We start from the raw sequence: 20,285 nt of genomic DNA, 5'->3' as shown, positions 1-20,285 counted from the left end.
GCACTGAAAAACAAGGCAGGAGATTTAAATACCTTACCACCCTTTATATACAAAAAAGTGTCACAAGTACTATCACCAATCATTGCAACACTCTTTAACAAATCCATTGAATCCTACACCTTCCCTACAGTTCTCAAAATAGCAAGGGTCACCCCGATCCATAAAGGAGGAGACCAAACAGAGTTGAATAACTATAGGCCAATATCCAATTTACACCCTCTCTCAAAAATCTTCGAAAAATTAATTCATAAACGAATCCACTCCTACCTCATCTCCCATAACATTCTCAACCCCTGCCAATTTGGATTCAGGCCTAATAAAAATACTAATGATGCTATTATACACATGCTAGAACATATATACACTGCAATAGAGAAAAAAGAAGTCCCACTGGGGATCTTCATTGACTTACGTAAAGCTTTTGATACAGTTGACCATGACTTGCTCCATGTAAAATTGTCACACTATGGTATTAGAGGGCACTCCCTCAACTACCTCAAGTCTTACCTCAGCAACAGAAGCCAATATGTGTACGCAAATGGGGCAAGCTCTTCCGCACAACCAATTACAGTTGGTGTCCCACAGGGAAGTGTCCTTGGCCCTCTTCTCTTTCTCCTATACATAAATGACCTACCAAATGCTTCGCAATTACTCAAACCCACACTTTTTGCAGATGACACCACATACGTCTTCTCTCACCCGAGCCCAGTCACGCTAGCCAATACTGTAAACACCGAATTACAGAAAATATCTACCTGGATGAGGACTAACAAACTTACACTAAACATTGACAAAACCTACTTCATTCAGTTTGGTAGCAGAGCTACAGATGTACCTCTTAACATAACGATAAACGGATCACCTATCACAAAGCTAACAGAGGGAAAATTCTTAGGAATCCACCTCGATAATAGACTCAAATTTCATACACATATACAACAAATTTCTAAGAAAATTTCCAAGACTGTAGGCATACTATCGAAGATACGGTACTATGTTCCACAGTCAGCCCTCCTGGCCCTTTATCACTCTCTTATTTACCCCTATCTCACCTATGGAATTTGTGCATGGGGCTCAACAACAACTAACCATCTCAGACCACTAATTACCCAACAAAAGGCTGCAGTTAGAATGATAACAAATTCTCACTACAGGCAGCACACTCCACCAATATTCAAAACACTCAACCTACTCACCATACAAAACATCCATACTTATTATTGCACTTATTACATACATAGAATACTTAACTCTGATATTAACCCTCCCCTCAAACATCTCCTTGCCAACCTCAACAGAACACATGACCATAATACAAGGCACAGATCACTCTTTGATGTTCCTCGTGTCCATCTCACGCTATGCAAAAACTCAATGCACATAAAAGGCCCTAAAATCTGGAATTCATTACCTGTAAATATAAAAGAAACACTACCTGTTTATAAATTCAAGTCTCTTCTCAAAGTTCACTTACTCACTCAAAACCAAATAAATACTGAATAACTGAACCATATAAATTGTATATCCTAAATGTTACTCACAATTATATCACACAAATGTTAAACCTAACTTTGTTATTTTTTTAAATACACTACCTAACAGAATACTCCATTCTACTGAATGAACAGCAATGCATGCAACCATAGGACCTGTCTTTGTAATACTCATTTGTATTTTATAGTTATCTGTTTACAATAATGTCTTATCACTGATTTCATCATTGCTTAGTTAATCTTAAGTTAATTTTAAGCCAGCCCGTAATGCTATGCATATAAGTAGCTTTGGCATGCTGCTCTTACCTGTATTTTTTGTACCTCTGTTTGTATGCTAAAATTTCTAAATTTCTAAATAAATAAATAAATAAATAAATGAAAGTAGTGCTAGGAAGTTAATAACCGCCATGATGATAAAACTAATTTTTCCATGAAATTTCCAATAAAGATTACATATTTTAATGCTACAAATACTGTACTGTACCTGTAAAATTATTGGCATAACAAAAATAACTTCATGAGACTTACAATTATGATTATAGTATTTTAATATTACAAATACTGTACTGTACCTGTATAAAATAGCAATCAAACATAATACTTGTAACTATATTGATTATCCTAATGTTGAATATAATAATATTAATGATTAACACTAAGCATGACAATTGTGTGCCAGAACAAGGAGGAGCATAGGGTGAGGCTTGTGCGGGACTCTTTGTGGAGAATTGCCAACATCTGTTCACTGTTTGCTGTGCAGTTAGACCAGGTTAGTTAATGTTATCCTTTTAGACATTATAATTGATAGAGATATACTACATATAATGATAATGTTGCGTATAAACAAATACCTGTATTATTTAGAAATATAGAGTGGTAAATTCACTTGGATCTGGAATTTGTTTTGTACTTTGATGAAGTTTTAATTTCCTCGTGTTTACCATATCGGAGTAATTGAAATTTCTCATCGTTGAACTTCATATTGTTTTCTGCAGCCCATTGAAAGATTTGGTTGATGTCCGCCTGGATCCTTGCAGTGTCTTCAATGGAAGACACTGTCATGCAGATTCAGGTGTCATCTGCAAAGGAAGACATGGCACTGTGGCTTATATCCCTGTCTATATCTGATATGAGGATGAGGAACAAGATGGGAGCAAGTACTGTGCCTTGCAGAACAGAGCTTTTCACCGTAGCCACCTCAGACTTTGCACTGTTGACTACTACTCTTTGTGTTCTATTTGTGAGGAAATTATAGATCCATCTATCAACTTTTCCTGTTATTCCTTTAGCATGCATTTTATGCACTATTATGCCATGGTCACACTTGTAGAAGGATTTTGCAAAGTCTGTGTACATTACATCTGCATTCTTTTTGTCTTCTAGTGCATCCAGGACCTTGTCCTGGATGGGTGGCTAACCCTCTGGGGTTAATTGTTTCTCGGTAATTGTTTCTCGTTAAGCCACACCAACAACACTCTCTTCACATCTTCGAGTAGTACAGCTGATGTTGGTGCAGCAGCAGCTGACCATGGTACAGCAGCAGCTGCGGTGGTGCAGCAGCAGCTGATGGTGGTGCAGCAGCAGCTGATGGTGGTGCAGCAGCAGCTGATGGCGGTGCAGCAACAGCTGATGGTGGTACAGCAGCAGCTGACGGTGGTGCAACAACAGCAGCAGCTGACCACAGTACGATAGTATTTCTCACTCTCTTTACCACAGGGTTGGCACTAGAAGCTTTCTTTGGGCCCAAGGTGGCTTATTTAGCAGTTATAAGCACTAAAAACAATGGAATAATACAAAATTTATCGAATGTATGTGTGCAACCATCCGCCCTGGCTTGTTAACAATGACACACCAGCTGAGCTGAGGCACTCAGGCCAGATGGACAGACGGACACGTTCGGGACGAATGTTGTTAGTCAAGTTTTTCATTGTTGGTTGGGCCATAATTTTTACACTAAAACGCTTCGTTAGGTGATTTTATCGTTAGACGATGCCTTTGTTGGTTGAGGGTCCACTCTACTGTGAATTGCATTGTGCTTTCAGTATTTTAGACCATATTACAGGACTTGAGTTAAAAACATTATCATTTGAATGGACATGCCACACTAGTTTTATTAAAATCTAATATAATTGATTTTACTTAAACAGAAAAAATATTACAGTGGTTTGTGTATGTCAGAGTACTTGTGGTCATGTGTGATTTTGCAGTATTTGTAGTTATGTTTGCATAAATTATGTTAATTTTAGTTTAAAATCTGAAATGACAGCATATGTATATGTAGGAACATAGAATGATAAAAAAATATATTCATGAATGTTTGGTAGTCATGTGTAAAAACTGCCAGTGACATTAATTACTATTACTTACACCAAAATGAAAAAATAAATGTGTATTTTAGGCAGAGTTCGCAATCTTGTCTTATAAAGCGACAGTTGTTTTGCCAAGTTCAGTTATATACTTGTTGTTACACTAACTTCATGAAAATCAGTCTTAACCAAACAAAACTAACATATTTTGCTGATGTTCAATAAGAGTGTGGAAACTAGTTTTAGACTTACCTAAAATAAGTTGGATAAGATTAAGCTAAATTGTGTTTGTTTGTACATTAGTGAGGTTACCAAGTTTGTTTTTGTTCAAAACTAAAAACATTTATGCTACAAAATTTACACAGATCTAAATGTTAATGAATGATAAATTTTTCATAATTTTTTTTTTTTTTGGGGGCAGTTTATCTTATTTGACTCATATTGTCTAAAAAATGCACTACAGTATATAAATGTATCAAGGATTTCCTAAGTAAACACATTGTAAGCTACCTTAAAATACAGATTGTATGTACTACTGTAACTGAGTAATTATGGAATGTGATGGTATTTAATAGTTTATTGCAATATATGTTATACAATACTGTACAGTGGACCCTCAACCAATGAAGGCATTATCTAATGATAAAATCGACTAACAAAGCGTTTTAGCATAAAAATTTTGGCCTGACCAACGATGAAAAACTCGACTAACATCATTCATCCCAAACGTGTCCACACGGCCGTGTGGCCTAAGCGCACCTTAGCTGCCCTGCCTTCAGTTAGTATGCCAATGTTTACAAGCCAGTGCAGTCACTTCCACGCATACATTCAGTACATTTTGTATTATTCCAGTGTTTTTAGTGCTTGTAACTGCTAAATAAGCCACCATGAGCCCTAAGAAAGTTTTTAGTGCCAACCCTGTGGTAAAAAGGGTGAAAATTACAAATGAAATGAAGAAGGAGATAATCACAAAGTATGAAACTGGACTGCCTGTCTCTGAGCTAGCCAGGTTGTATAACAAACCCCAATCAATCATTGCTACTATCTTGGCCAACAGAAAGGCAATCAAGGAAGCTGTTGTTGCGAAAGGTGCAAGTATATTTTCGAAACACAGATCACAAGTACAGTGGACCCCCGCATAACGATTACCTCCGAATGTGACCAATTATGTAAGTGTATTTATGTAAGTGTGTTTGTACGTGTATGTTTGGGGGTCTGAAATGGACTAATCTACTTCACAATATTTCTTATGGGAACAAATTCGGTCAGTACTGGCACCTGAACATACTTCTGGAGTGAAAAAATATCGTTAACCGGGGGTCCACTGTACTTGAAGATGTTGAGAGACTGTTATAGGTTGGTAGACAGCAACCACCCAGGGAAGTACTACCGTCCTGCCAGATGACTGTGAAACAAAAACCTGTAACTGTTTTGCATGATGGTAGGATTGCTGGTTTCTTTTTCTGTCTCATAAACACGCTAAGATAACAGGGATATCTTGCTACTCCTACTTACACTTTGGTCACACTTCACAGACACGCACATGCATATATATATATACATACATCTAGGTTTTTCTCCTTTTTCTAAATAGCTCTTGTTCTTTTTTATTTCTTCTATTGTCCATGGGGAAGTGGAAAAGAATCTTTCCTCCGTAAGCCATGCGTGTCGTATGAGGCGGCTAAAATGCCGGGAGCAATGGGCTGGTGACCCCTTCTCCTGTATACAATTACTAAAAAAGAGAAGAAGAAAAACTTTATAAAACTGGGTTGCTTAAATGTGCGTGGATGTAGTGCGGATGACAAGAAACAGATGATTGCTGATGTTATGAATGAAAAGAAGTTGGATGTCCTGGCCCTAAGCGAAACAAAGCTGAAGGGGGTAGGAGAGTTTCAGTGGGGGGAAATAAATGGGATTAAATCTGGAGTATCTGAGAGAGTTAGAGCAAAGGAAGGGGTAGCAGTAATGTTAAATGATCAGTTATGGAAGGAGAAAAGAGAATATGAATGTGTAAATTCAAGAATTATGTGGATTAAAGTAAAGGTTGGATGCGAGAAGTGGGTCATAATAAGCGTGTATGCACCTGGAGAAGAGAGGAATGCAGAGGAGAGAGAGAGATTTTGGGAGATGTTAAGTGAATGTATAGGAGCCTTTGAACCAAGTGAGAGAGTAATTGTGGTAGGGGACTTGAATGCTAAAGTAGGAGAAACTTTTAGAGAGGGTGTGGTAGGTAAGTTTGGGGTGCCAGGTGTAAATGATAATGGGAGCCCTTTGATTGAACTTTGTATAGAAAGGGGTTTAGTTATAGGTAATACATATTTTAAGAAAAAGAGGATAAATAAGTATACACGATATGATGTAGGGCGAAATGACAGTAGTTTGTTGGATTATGTATTGGTAGATAAAAGACTGTTGAGTAGACTTCAGGATGTACATGTTTATAGAGGGGCCACAGATATATCAGATCACTTTCTAGTTGTAGCTACACTGAGAGTAAAAGGTAGATGGGATACAAGGAGAATAGAAGCATCAGGGAAGAGAGAGGTGAAGGTTTATAAACTAAAAGAGGAGGCAGTTAGGGTAAGATATAAACAGCTATTGGAGGATAGATGGGCTAATGAGAGCATAGGCAATGGGGTCGAAGAGGTATGGGGCAGGTTTAAAAATGTAGTGTTAGAGTGTTCAGCAGAAGTTTGTGGTTACAGGAAAGTGGGTGCAGGAGGGAAGAGGAGCGATTGGTGGAATGATGATGTAAAGAGAGTAGTAAGGGAGAAAAAGTTAGCATATGAGAAGTTTTTACAAAGTAGAAGTGATGCAAGGAGGGAAGAGTATATGGAGAAAAAGAGAGAAGTTAAGAGAGTGGTGAAGCAATGTAAAAAGAGAGCAAATGAGAGAGTGGGTGAGATGTTATCAACAAATTTTGTTGAAAATAAGAAAAAGTTTTGGAGTGAGATTAACAAGTTAAGAAAGCCTAGAGAACAAATGGATTTGTCAGTTAAAAATAGGAGAGGAGAGTTATTAAATGGAGAGTTAGAGGTATTGGGAAGATGGAAGGAATATTTTGAGGAATTGTTAAATGTTGATGAAGATAGGGAAGCTGTGATTTCGTGTATAGGGCAAGGAGGAATAACATCTTGTAGGAGTGAGGAAGAGCCAGTTGTGAGTGTGGGGGAAGTTCGTGAGGCAGTAGGTAAAATGAAAGGGGGTAAGGCAGCCGGGATTGATGGGATAAAGATAGAAATGTTAAAAGCAGGTGGGGATATAGTTTTGGAGTGGTTGGTGCAATTATTTAATAAATGTATGGAAGAGGGTAAGGTACCTAGGGATTGGCAGAGAGCATGCATAGTTCCTTTGTATAAAGGCAAAGGGGATAAAAGAGAGTGCAAAAATTATAGGGGGATAAGTCTGTTGAGTGTACCTGGTAAAGTGTATGGTAGAGTTATAATTGAAAGAATTAAGAGTAAGACGGAGAATAGGATAGCAGATGAACAAGGAGGCTTTAGGAAAGGTAGGGGGTGTGTGGACCAGGTGTTTACAGTGAAACATATAAGTGAACAGTATTTAGATAAGGCTAAAGAGGTCTTTGTGGCATTTATGGATTTGGAAAAGGCGTATGACAGGGTGGATAGGGGGGCAATGTGGCAGATGTTGCAAGTGTATGGTGTAGGAGGTAGGTTACTGAAAGCAGTGAAGAGTTTTTACGAGGATAGTGAGGCTCAAGTTAGAGTATGTAGGAAAGAGGGAAATTTTTTCCCAGTAAAAGTAGGCCTTAGACAAGGATGTGTGATGTCACCGTGGTTGTTTAATATATTTATAGATGGGGTTGTAAGAGAAGTAAATACGAGGGTCTTGGCAAGAGGCGTGGAGTTAAAAGATAAAGAATCACACACAAAGTGGGAGTTGTCACAGCTGCTCTTTGCTGATGACACTGTGCTCTTGGGAGATTCTGAAGAGAAGTTGCAGAGATTGGTGGATGAATTTGGTAGGGTGTGCAAAAGAAGAAAATTAAAGGTGAATACAGGAAAGAGTAAGGTTATGAGGATAACAAAAAGATTAGGTGATGAAAGATTGAATATCAGATTGGAGGGAGAGAGTATGGAGGAGGTGAACGTATTCAGATATTTGGGAGTGGACGTGTCAGCGGATGGGTCTATGAAAGATGAGGTGAATCATAGAATTGATGAGGGAAAAAGAGTGAGTGGTGCACTTAGGAGTCTGTGGAGACAAAGAACTTTGTCCTTGGAGGCAAAGAGGGGAATGTATGAGAGTATAGTTTTACCAACGCTCTTATATGGGTGTGAAGCGTGGGTGATGAATGTTGCAGCGAGGAGAAGGCTGGAGGCAGTGGAGATGTCATGTCTGAGGGCAATGTGTGGTGTGAATATAATGCAGAGAATTCGTAGTTTGGAAGTTAGGAGGAGGTGCGGGATTACCAAAACTGTTGTCCAGAGGGCTGAGGAAGGGTTGTTGAGGTGGTTCGGACATGTAGAGAGAATGGAGCGAAACAGAACGACTTCAAGAGTGTATCAGTCTGTAGTGGAAGGAAGGCGGGGTAGGGGTCGGCCTAGGAAGGGTTGGAGGGAGGGGGTAAAGGAGGTTTTGTGTGCGAGGGGCTTGGACTTCCAGCAGGCATGCGTGAGCGTGTTTGATAGGAGTGAATGGAGACAAATGGTTTTTAATACTTGACGTGCTGTTGGAGTGTGAGCAAAGTAACATTTATGAAGGGATTCAGGGAAACCGGCAGGCCGGACTTGAGTCCTGGAGATGGGAAGTACAGTGCCTGCACTCTGAAGGAGGGGTGTTAATGTTGCAGTTTAAAAACTGTAGTGTAAAGCACCCTTCTGGCAAGACAGTGATGGAGTGAATGATGGTGAAAGTTTTTCTTTTTCGGGCCACCCTGCCTTGGTGGGAATCGGCCGGTGTGATAATAAAAAATAAAAAAATAAATGAAAAACAGATATCAGAAGATAGTATCTCTCAATCAATCATATGTGAAAAGGCAAGGCAGTTGCATGATGATTTAATTAAAAAAAGGCCTGCAACTAGTGGTGATGTGAGTGAATTTAAGGCCAGCAAAGGTTGGTTTGAGAGATTTAAGAATTGTAGTGGCATACACAGTGTGGTAAGCTATGGTGAGGCTGCCAGTTTGGACCAAAACGTGGCTGAAAATTATGTGCAGGAATTCAAGGAGTACATAGACACTGAAAAATTGAAACCCCAACAAGTGTTTAAGTGTGACAAAACAGGCTTATTTTGGAAGAAAATGCCAAACAAGACCTACATTACACAGGAAGAAAAAGCACTCCCAGGACACAAGCCTATGAAGGACAGGGTTACTTTAATGTTATGTAGTAATGCTAGTGGTGATTGCAGAGTGAAGCCTCTACTTGTGTATCACTCTGAAACTCCCAGAGTGTTTAAGAAAAATAATGTCATCAAGGATAATTTGTGTGTGATGTGGAGGGCAAACAGTAAGGCATGAGTCACTAGGGACATTTTCTATGATTGGTTTTATCATGTATTTGGCCCCACTGTGAAAAATAACCTCCTGGAAAATAAATTGGACCTTAAGTGCCCCCTGGTATTAGACAGTGCTCCTGCTCATCCTTCAGAATTGCCAGAACGAATTTTGAGGGACTTGAGTTTTATCAAAGTGAAATTCTTGCCTCCTAATACCACTCCTCTCCTTCACCCCATGGACCAGCAGGTCATTTCAAATTTCAAAAAAACTGTACACCAAAGCAATATTTCAAGTGCTTTGAAGTGACCTTAGACACTCAATTGACCATAAAAGAGTTTTGGAAAGATCACTTTAGTATCCTCAGTTGTATAAACCTTATAGGTAAGGCTTGGAAGGGAGTGACTAACAGGACCTTGAACTCTGCTTGGAGGAAATTGTGGCCACAATGTGTAGAAGAGAGGGATTTTGAAGGGTTTGTGGCTAACCCTGAGAAGCCTATGCCAGTTATGGAATCTATTGTGGCATTGGGGAAGTCCATGGGGTTGGAGGTTAGTGGGGAAGATGTGGAGGAGTTGGTGGAGGACGACGATGAAGAACTAGCCACTGATGAGCTGCAAGAGCATCTGCAACAGCAAGAGGACACAACTGAGGAAATTGCTTCAGAGGAGGGAAAAGAGCAATGGAGGAAGTTGCCTTCTTCAAAGATTAAGGAAATTTGTACAAAGTGGGTTGACTTGCAAACCTTTATGGATGAAAATCACCCTGACACAGCTATTGCAAGCCATGCTGGTGACTTTTACAGTGACAATGTTGTGGCCCATTTTAGGAAAATCTTAAAGGAACACGAGGTACAGAGCTCTGTGGAAAGATTTTCGGTGCGACAAAGGTCCAGTGACTCTCAAGTTGTTCTGAGTGGCATTGAAAAAAGAAGGGAAGTAACCCCGGAAAGGACTTGGTACCTAAAGTCCTTATGAAAGGGGATTCCCCTTCCAAAAAAAATACACCTCCATATCCCCTCCTGCCATCTCATCACCCATCACTACATCTTCAACAAAGGTAAGTGTCACTTATTCTTCATTTAGTACAGTATTTATTGTGCATGTATCCTTCTTTTTCTGTGTAGGAAAATATATATTTCATGTGAATTTTTTTTTTTCATACTTTTGGGTGTCTGGAACAGATTAATTGCATTTCCATTATTTCTTATGGGGAAAATTAATTCGACTAACGATAAATTCAACTAACAACAAGCTGTCTGGAACGGATTAATATCGTTGGTTGAGGGTCCACTGTACACTTGTTTGCTGTATTGAAATGTTATCTTCTTTATTAAGTTTTTTTATGCTATAATGTTACAATAGTCTATAAATTTCTCATTACATGTTTGGAAGCCTCAGCAACTAAGCTGGGTTTCTGTTTACACTGTTTTCTTTTATTGTACTGTAGTCCTAGCCTGATGTTTGAGTTACTCTACTGTGACTGTTCATTATTAATGAATAAATAAATTTATACAGCACTTTGTATAAAATATATTTTTCAGCACCAAGAAAGTATTCGGACAGCTCTTATACACGTGGATGTGGCAAAGGAATTGTCAACATGGGTAGCTATTCACAAAACACTGCAAACGCCTCCTATACCCTTGGTGTACACACCTATTGCTCGCTCCTCTCTTAACACACCTTCAGCCTCCTTTTCAACATCAGCTCGATCTACGCTTACAGGTTAGTGATGTTATTATATACAACTTATGGCTTAGAGATTTTAAAGAATCCATGAGGGTTTGTACATAAAGTAGCTGGGATCAATTCCCAGGGAAATGTGACATATATGCAAGTTCCATAGACTTGCTGCCCCTGTTCACCTAACAGTAAATGAGTACAGTACCTGGGTGTGAGTTGGTTGCTATCAGTCATTCGTGGGGAAAAGGGTAGTGCTACTATAGTTTAGATTAGACTGGGCTTTTAAATTAAATGATGTAAAGTATATATGTACAGTGCAGTAAACCCCTAATAATAAATTTATTTGGATCATTCAGTGCTACTGTGCTGTTTATATACTCTTAGGACTTAATATCTGTCATATGCAAAGACTACTGGTACAGTACAGTACTGTTTTGTTATATATTGGTGCATGTGTCACTTTATGGAAGGCAAAAATATTTTGTACAGAATAAGAAGATAAGAAGACCTAAAAAATTGTACAATGAAAATAGATTACATAACATCAAAGGTGATATGAAAAAAACCTAGAAAACTCTATCTGAAATTCTTGAAACTAAAAAGTTATCCAAAAACAAAACAATCAAACTAACAAAATCAGATGAACCCCTACTCACACCAACTGAAACAGCAAACAGACTCAATGTTTTTTTCTCCACCATAGGAAAAAATCTAGCGAACAAAATACCAAGCTCAAACACCCGTCCATCAGACTACCTCATAGGTACTTACCCAAATACCCTATTCCTAGCTCCAACCAACCCACTAGAAGTCTCGCTCATCATCAACACCCTTAAAAACAAGGCAGGTGACATAAAAAACTTGCCTGCTTTTATGTACAAAAAAGCTTCTCAAGTATTGTCACCAATTATTGCAACACTCTTTAACAAATCCATTGAATCATCTACCTTCCCAACAATCCTCAAAATAGCGAGGGTCACTCCAATCCATAAAGGAGGTGACCAAGCTGACTTGAATAACTCTAGACCAATATCTAACTTACCACTGCTCTCTAAAATCTTTGAAAAATTAATTCATAGATGGATCTATTCCTACCTTGTCTCACACAACATATTAAACCCTTAGACACGAACTTCTCTATGACATTCCCTGTGTCCGACTAAACCTTTACAAAAATTCATTGTACATGTATTTCAAAGGACCTAAAATCTGGAACACCCTACCTGAAAACTCTAGAACTGCAGATACACTCATCACTTTCAAAACTACAGTTAGAAAACATATCTCCCTGATACACCCTGACAACTAACTAAATGCTAACCACCTGGTGGTTCACAGTTACACTCACTCACCCACTGACTATAAACACAGAAATACTAATCTTAATCTTAAAATAGTGAATCCTAACTAGTCATAAGTTTGCCTATGATACTCCAATATAGACACTTTGTATTATGCTAAAACAAAAACATTCACATTGATAAACTCACAAATTATAATGTAGTCACCTAGCCTTAATACCATAATCTGTAAGAATTTAATGTTAAGAATTAATCTAAGTCTGCCCGAAATGCCTAGCCATGCTAGGTGTCCTAGTGGCTCCCTCTGTAATTAGTATTTTATAACATGTAAACCACACAATATCCAAATCCTGTAAACCCCACATTGTAACCTTTTTTTTTTTTTTTTTTTTCTTTTCTTTTTTTTTCAACAAGTCGGTCGTCTCCCACCGAGGCAGGGTGACCCATAAAAAAGAAAGAAAATCCCCAAAAAGAAAATACTTTCATCATCATTCAACACTTTCACCACACTCACACATTATCACTGCTTTTGCAGAGGTGCTCAGAATACAACAGTTTAGAAGCATATACGTATAGAGATACACAACATATCCCTCCAAACTGCCAATATCCCAAACCCCTCCTTTAAAGTGCAGGCATTGTACTTCCCATTTCCAGGACTCAAGTCCGACTATATGAAAATAACCGGTTTCCCTGAATCCCTTCACTAAATATTACCCTGCTCACACTCCAACAGATTGTCAGGTCCCAAGTATCATTCGTCTCCATTCACTCCTATCTAACACGCTCATGCACGCTTGCTGGAAGTCCAAGCCCCTCACCCACAAAACCCTTTCGAGGACGACCCCTACCCCTCTTTCCTTCCCCTATAGATTTATATGCTTTCCATGTCATTCTACTTTGATCCATTCTCTCTAAATGACCAAACCACCTCAACAACCCCTCTTCTGCCCTCTGACTAATGCTTTTATTAACTCCACACCTTCTCCTAATTTCCACACTCCGAATTTTCTGCATAATATTTACACCACACATTGCCCTTAGACAGGACATCTCCACTGCCTCCAACCGTCTCCTCGCTGCTGCATTTACCACCCAAGCTTCACATCCATATAAGAGTGTTGGTACCACTATACTTTCATACATTCCCTTCTTTGCCTCCATAGATAACGTTTTTTGACTCCACATATACCTCAACGCACCACTCACCTTTTTTCCCTCATCAATTCTATGATTAACCTCATCCTTCATAAATCCACCCGCCGACACGTCAACTCCCAAGTATCTGAAAACATTCACTTCTTCCATACTCCTCCTCCCCAATTTGATATCCAATTTTTCTTTATCTAAATCATTTGATACCCTCATCACCTTACTCTTTTCTATGTTCACTTTCAACTTTCTACCTTTACACACATTCTCAAACTCATCCACTAACCTTTCCAATTTTTCTTTAGAATCTCCCATAAGCACAGTATCATCAGCAAAAAGTAACTGTGTCAATTCCCATTTTGAATTTGATTCCCCATAATTTAATCCCACCCCTCTCCTGAACACCCTAGCATTTACTTCTTTTACAACCCCATCTATAAATATATTAAACAACCATGGTGACATTACACATCCCTGTCTAAGACCTACTTTTACCGGGAAGTATTCTCCCTCTCTTCTACACACCCTAACCTGAGCCTCACTATCCTCATAAAAGCTCTTTACAGCATTTAGTAACTTACCACCTATTCCATATACTTGCAACATCTGCCACATTGCTCCTCTATCCACTCTATCATATGCCTTTTCTAAATCCATAAATGCAATAAAAACTTCCCTACCTTTATCTAAATACTGTTCACATATATGCTTCAATGTAAACACTTGATCTACACATCCCCTACCCACTCTGAAGCCTCCTTGCTCGTCCGCAATTCTACATTCTGTCTTACCTCTAATTCTTTCAATTATAACCCTACCGTATACTTTTCCTGGTATACTCAGTAAACTTATTCCTCTATAATTTTTACAATCTCTTTTGTCCCCTTTCCCTTTATATAAAGGGACTATACATGCTCTCCGCCAATCCCTAGGTACCTTCCCCTCTTTCATACATTTATTAAACAAAAGTACCAACCACTCCAACACTATATCCCCCCCTGCTTTTAACATTTCTGTCATGATCCCATCAGTTCCAGCTGCTTTACCCCCTTTCATTCTACGTAATGCCTCACGTACCTCCACCACACTTACATTCTGCTCTTCTTCACTCCTAAAAGATGGTATACCTCCCTGGCCAGTGCATGAAATTACCGCCTCCCTTTCTTCCTTAACATTTAAAAGTTCCTCAAAATATTCTCGCCATCTACCTAATACCTCCCTCTCCCCATCTACTAACTCCCCTACTCTGTTTTTAACTGACAAATCCATACTTTCCCTAGGCTTTCTTAACTTGTTTAACTCACTCCAAAATTTTTTCTTATTTTCATTAAAATTTCTTGACAGTGCCTCTCCCACTCTTTCATCTGCTCTCCTTTTGCACTCTCTCACCACTCTCTTCACCTTTCTTTTACTCTCCATATACTCTGCTCTTCTTATAACACTTCTGCTTTGTAAAAACCTCTCGTAAGCTACCTTTTTCTCTTTTATCACACCCTTTACTTCATCATTCCACCAATCACTCCTCTTTCCTCCTGCCCCCACCCTCCTATAACCACAAACTTCTGCCCCACATCCCAATACTGCATTTTTAAAACTATTCCAACCCTCTTCAACCCCCCCACTACTCATCTTTGCACTAGCCCACCTTTCTGCCAATAGTCGCTTATATCTCGCCCGAACTTCCTCCTCCCTTAGTTTATACACTTTCACCTCCCTCTTACTTGTTGTTGCCACCTTCCTCTTTTCCCATCTACCTCTTACTCTAACTGTAGCTACAACTAAATAATGATCCGATATATCAGTTGCCCCTCTATAAACATGTACATCCTGAAGCCTACCCATCAACCTTTTATCCACCAATACATAATCTAACAAACTACTTTCATTACGTGCTACATCATACCTTGTATATTTATTTATCCTCTTTTTCATAAAATATGTATTACTTATTACCAAATTTCTTTCTACACATAGCTCAATTAAAGGCTCCCCATTTACATTTACCCCTGGCACCCCAAATTTACCTACTACTCCCTCCATAACATTTTTACCCACTTTAGCATTGAAATCCCCAACCACCATTACTCTCACACTTGATTCAAAACTCCCCACGCATTCACTCAACATTTCCCAGAATCTCTCTCTCTCCTCTACACTTCTCTCTTCTCCAGGTGCATACACGCTTACTATAACCCACTTTTCACATCCAATCTTTATTTTACTCCACATAATCCTTGAATTTATACATTTGTAGTCCCTCTTTTCCTGCCATAGCTTATCCTTCAACATTATTGCTACTCCTTCTTTAGCTCTAACTCTATTTGAAACCCCTGACCTAATCCCATTTATTCCTCTCCATTGAAACTCTCCCACCCCCTTCAGCTTTGTTTCACTTAAAGCCAGGACATCCAGTTTCTTCTCATTCATAACATCCACAATCATCTCTTTCTTATCATTTGCACAACATCCACGCACATTCAGACTTCCCACTTTGACAATTTTCTTCTTCTTATTCTTTTTAGTAATCTTTACAGGAAAAGGGGTTACTAGCCCATTGTTCCCGGCATTTTAGTTGACTTTTACAACACGCATGGCTTACGGAGGAAAGATTCTTATTCCACTTCCCCATGGATGTAAAAGGAAAAGTAATAAGACCAAGAACTATTAAGATAAAATCAAAGAAAACTCAGATGAGTGTGTATAAATAAACGTGTACATGTATGTGTAGTGTGACCTAAGTGTAAGTAGAAGTAGCAAGACGTACCTGTAATCTTGCATATTTATGATACAGACAAAAGACACCAGCAATCCTACCATCATGTAAAACAATTACAGGCTTTCGTTTTACACTCACTTGGCAGGACGGTAGTACCTCCCTGGGTGGTTGCTGTCTACCAACCTACTACCTAGAATTGTAACCCTTATAGAGAATAAACTTGAATTGAATTGAATTATCAGTTTGGATTCAGGAATAATAAAAGCACAAATGATGCTATCATACACATGCTAGAACTAATATATACCACACTCGAAAAGAAAAAAGTCCCACTGGGCATTTTCATTGATTTACGTAAAGCTTTTAATACAGTCAACCATGAACTGCTGTACTCCAAATTAATGCACTATGGTATCAGAGGCCACTCCCTCAACTACTTAAAGTCAAAACTTAGTAACATACTCGATATGTGTATGCAAATGGTGCAAACTCTTCCACCCAACCAATCACAGTAGGAGTCCCACAAGGAAGTGTCCTTGGACCACACTTCTTTGTCATCTACATCAATGATCTACCGAATGCATCACAGCTACTCAAACCCATATTATTTGCAGATAACACAACATATGTCTTCTCCCACCCAAACCCAGTCATACTAGCAAACACTGTGAATGCTAAATTGCAGAAAATGTCTGCCTGGATGATGACTAATAAACTTACCCTGAATACTGATAAAGCATATTTCATTCAGTTTGGAAAAATAGCTGCAAATCATCCAATTAACATTACACTAAATGGATCATCTGCCACAAGACTTACAGAGGGAAAATTCCTAGGTATCCACCTTGACAGTAGCCTTAAGTTCCAGACACACATACAACAAGTCACCAAGAAAATCTCTAAAACTGCAGGTATACTATTAAAGATAAGGTACTATGTTCCACAATCAGCTCTCCTGGCACTGTACCATTCACTCATATACCCTTATCTCACCTATGGAATTTGTGCATGGGGATCAACAACATTCAGTCACCTAAGACCTCTAATAACCCAGCAAAAGGCAGCAGTCAGAATGATAACAAATTCCCACTCCCGCCAGCATACTCCACCAAGTCTGAAGCTGCTCACCATTAAGAACATCCATACTTATTCATGTGCCTACTACATACACAGAGAGCAATACACGCAAATATAAACCCTCCACTCAAACTTCTCACCAACCTTAGCAGGACACATGACCAAAACACAAGACACAGATCTCTTTTTGATATACCTCGTGTCCATATCACACTGTGTAAAAACTCTATGCACATAAAGGGCCCTAAAATTTGGAAGTCATTACCAGAAGATACTAAAGTAACCCGGTTTGAAAATCAATTTATGACTCTTCTCAAAAGCCACTTAATCACCCTAGACTATATGCTGAATACTCAGTACACACATACTTATGTATTCCCACATCATAATTTCAACAATTACATTGAACCCTTTATCCACTGTTGACAGGAATATAATTGAATCATTGTTTTCACAAAAAACATTTTTGAATCATTGTTTTCACAAAAAACATTTTTTGAATATATGAATATATCTTTTGTCTTATACAGTATAAATTAGATTCACTTATAATTAATAATCTACTGTACAACTATGATATAATTAATATTCTACTGTATAACTATGATATAATTCTTAGTGTTAAGTAGTTTGTAAGCCAATAATGTTAAGTTGGCCCATAATGCCTAAGCATAATAGAGGCTCTCTTTGCATTGCAACCCATTATTGTAAATACAAAATCTCAATGTATTATTTCCAAAGACATAAATAAATAAATAAATAAATAAATAAATAAATAAAATAAATTTACTATTTATGATAAAAAATGTGCAGTACATTACAGTAAAGTACTACTTTGAACACTGATGTGCAGCAGTGACATTTGAAATAGTTTATACAAATAACTTAAAAAATTACTCTAATCAGTATGGACATTGTTCATCATCCCATGTTGTCCATTATACTATAATATTCATATGGCGATAATTCAGACAATACATGAATGAGAATATGACACTATCAACAGAGGTGTCTGAAGACAGTGACAGTAGTGGTAGGTCAAGTCCCATACCACTTTACAAGGCTAGGGCACTCTACCAGTTCTCTGCTCGGGTGAGTTGCCATATCACACTAATGTATTCTTCAGTATGACAGTAAAATGTGTCCATACATATGCCTGCTAATTACTTAGCTTAAATACTGTACTTGTTTAGAATAAAATGACTTGAAAAGTATTCATAGGCATATGTATTTTGTAATTCTTGCCATTGAATCTCATGCTGAGGTTGTGCATGTTATGGCTTGTCACCATGTATGCTAGTACTGTACTCAGGGTGACAGTAATTGTAATACAGTATTAAAAAATATATTAATGTTCTGACTCCCTAACAGAGCATGTTATTATATTTACAATAAGCACTGAACCCATAGTAGAGAATGTTATATAATTTAGTTAGGCTCCTTCACAGTAGAACATGATGAATAACCTTGGTGTTGGTTCTGACTAACAGTAGAGCATGATATATAACCTGGTTGTTGGTGATGACTCCAAATACAGCATGATACATAAACTGGTTATTAATACTGACTCCCAGTATGGCATGCTATATACACTGGTTATTAGTACTGACTCCCAGTATGGCATGCTATATGCACTGGTTATTAGTACTGACTCCCAGTATGGCATGCTATATACACTGGTTATTAGTACTGACTCCCAGTATGGCATGCTATATGCACTGGTTATTAGTACTGACTCCCAGTATGGCATGCTATATACACTGGCTAAAAGAGGTCAATATATCTGAAATGCGTAGAGAGACACTGGTCAGAGAAATAGCAAGCATCGAACTTAAGCTAAAAGAATCCTTTAGGAGTCAGGAATCGCGGGAAGAACTAAAAGCCATAAATGAAATCGAAAGAAACCCAAAGTATTTCTTCTATGCCAAATCAAAATCGAGAACAACGTCCAGTATTGGGCCCCTACTTAAACAAGATGGGTCCTACACAGATGACAGCAAGGAAATGAGTGAGCTACTCAAGTCCCAATATGACTCAGTTTTTAGCAAGCCGCTAACCAGACTGAGAGTCGAAGATCAAAATGAATTTTTTATGAGAGAGCCACAAAATTTGATTAACGCAAGCCTATTCAATGTTATCCTCATGCCAAATGACTTCGAACAGGCGATAAATGACATGCCCATGCACTCTGCCCCAGGGCCAGACTCATGGAACTCTGTGTTCATCAAGAACTGCAAGAAGCCCCTATCATGAGCCTTTTCCATCCTATGGAGAGGGAGCAAGGACACGGGGGTTGTCCCACAGTTACTAAAAACAACAGACATAGCCCCACTCCACAAAGGGGGCAGTAAAGCAACAGCAAAGAACTACAGACCAATAGCACTAACATCCCATATCATAAAAATCTTTGAAAGGGTCCTAAGAAGCAAGATCACCACCCATCTAGAAACCCATCAGTTACACAACCCAGGGCAACATGGGTTTAGAACAGGTCGCTCCTGTCTGTCTCATCTATTGGATCACTACAACAAGGTCCTAAATGCACTAGAAGACAAAAAGAATGCAGATGTAATATATACAGACTTTGCAAAAGCCTTCGACAAGTGTGACCATGGCGTAATAGCGCACAAAATGCGTGCTAAAGGAATAACAGGAAAAGTCAGTCGATGGATCTATAATTTCCTCACTAACAGAACACAGAGAGTAGTCGTCAACAGAGTAAAGTCCGAAGCAGCTACGGTGAAAAGCTCTGTTCCACAAGGCACAGTACTCACTCCCATCTTGTTCCTCATCCTCATATCCGACATAGACAAGGATGTCAGCCACAGCACCGTGTCTTCCTTTGCAGATGACACCCGAATCTGCATGACAGTGTCTTCCATTGCAGACACTGCAAGGCTCCAGGCGGACATCAACCAAATCTTTCAGTGGGCTGCAGAAAACAATATGAAGTTCAACGATGAGAAATTTCAATTACTCAGATATGGTAAACATGAGGAAATTAAATCTTTTTCAGAGTACAAAACAAATTCTGGCCACAAAATAGAGCGAAACACTAACGTCAAAGACCTGGGAGTGATCATGTCGGAGGATCTCA

The 20,285-nt window shown here is 38.7% G+C and overlaps 1 protein-coding gene across 6 annotated transcripts in view; it reads left to right on the top strand.

Moving 5' to 3' along the window:
* The window catches only part of LOC128686150 (proline-serine-threonine phosphatase-interacting protein 1), a 42,327-nt gene that overhangs the window by 14,056 nt on the left and 7,986 nt on the right, over positions 1 to 20,285 (top strand). For 4 of the 6 annotated variants that reach the window (XM_070083137.1, XM_070083139.1, XM_070083138.1 and 1 more), the window contains 3 exons: positions 2,173 to 2,262; positions 10,801 to 10,984; positions 18,195 to 18,280. In XM_070083137.1, the coding sequence (XP_069939238.1) occupies positions 2,173 to 2,262; positions 10,801 to 10,984; positions 18,195 to 18,280 (360 nt within the window). The remainder of the gene's footprint in view (positions 1 to 2,172; positions 2,263 to 10,800; positions 10,985 to 18,194; positions 18,281 to 20,285) is intronic. The other 2 variants (XM_070083140.1, XM_070083141.1) reach the window with 1 other exon arrangement.

This window comes from Cherax quadricarinatus, chromosome 9 (genome assembly GCF_038502225.1).
Source record: "Cherax quadricarinatus isolate ZL_2023a chromosome 9, ASM3850222v1, whole genome shotgun sequence".
In the NCBI taxonomy this organism is placed as follows: Eukaryota; Metazoa; Arthropoda; class Malacostraca; order Decapoda; family Parastacidae; genus Cherax; species Cherax quadricarinatus.
This window is presented reverse-complemented; position numbering and strand designations above follow the sequence as displayed.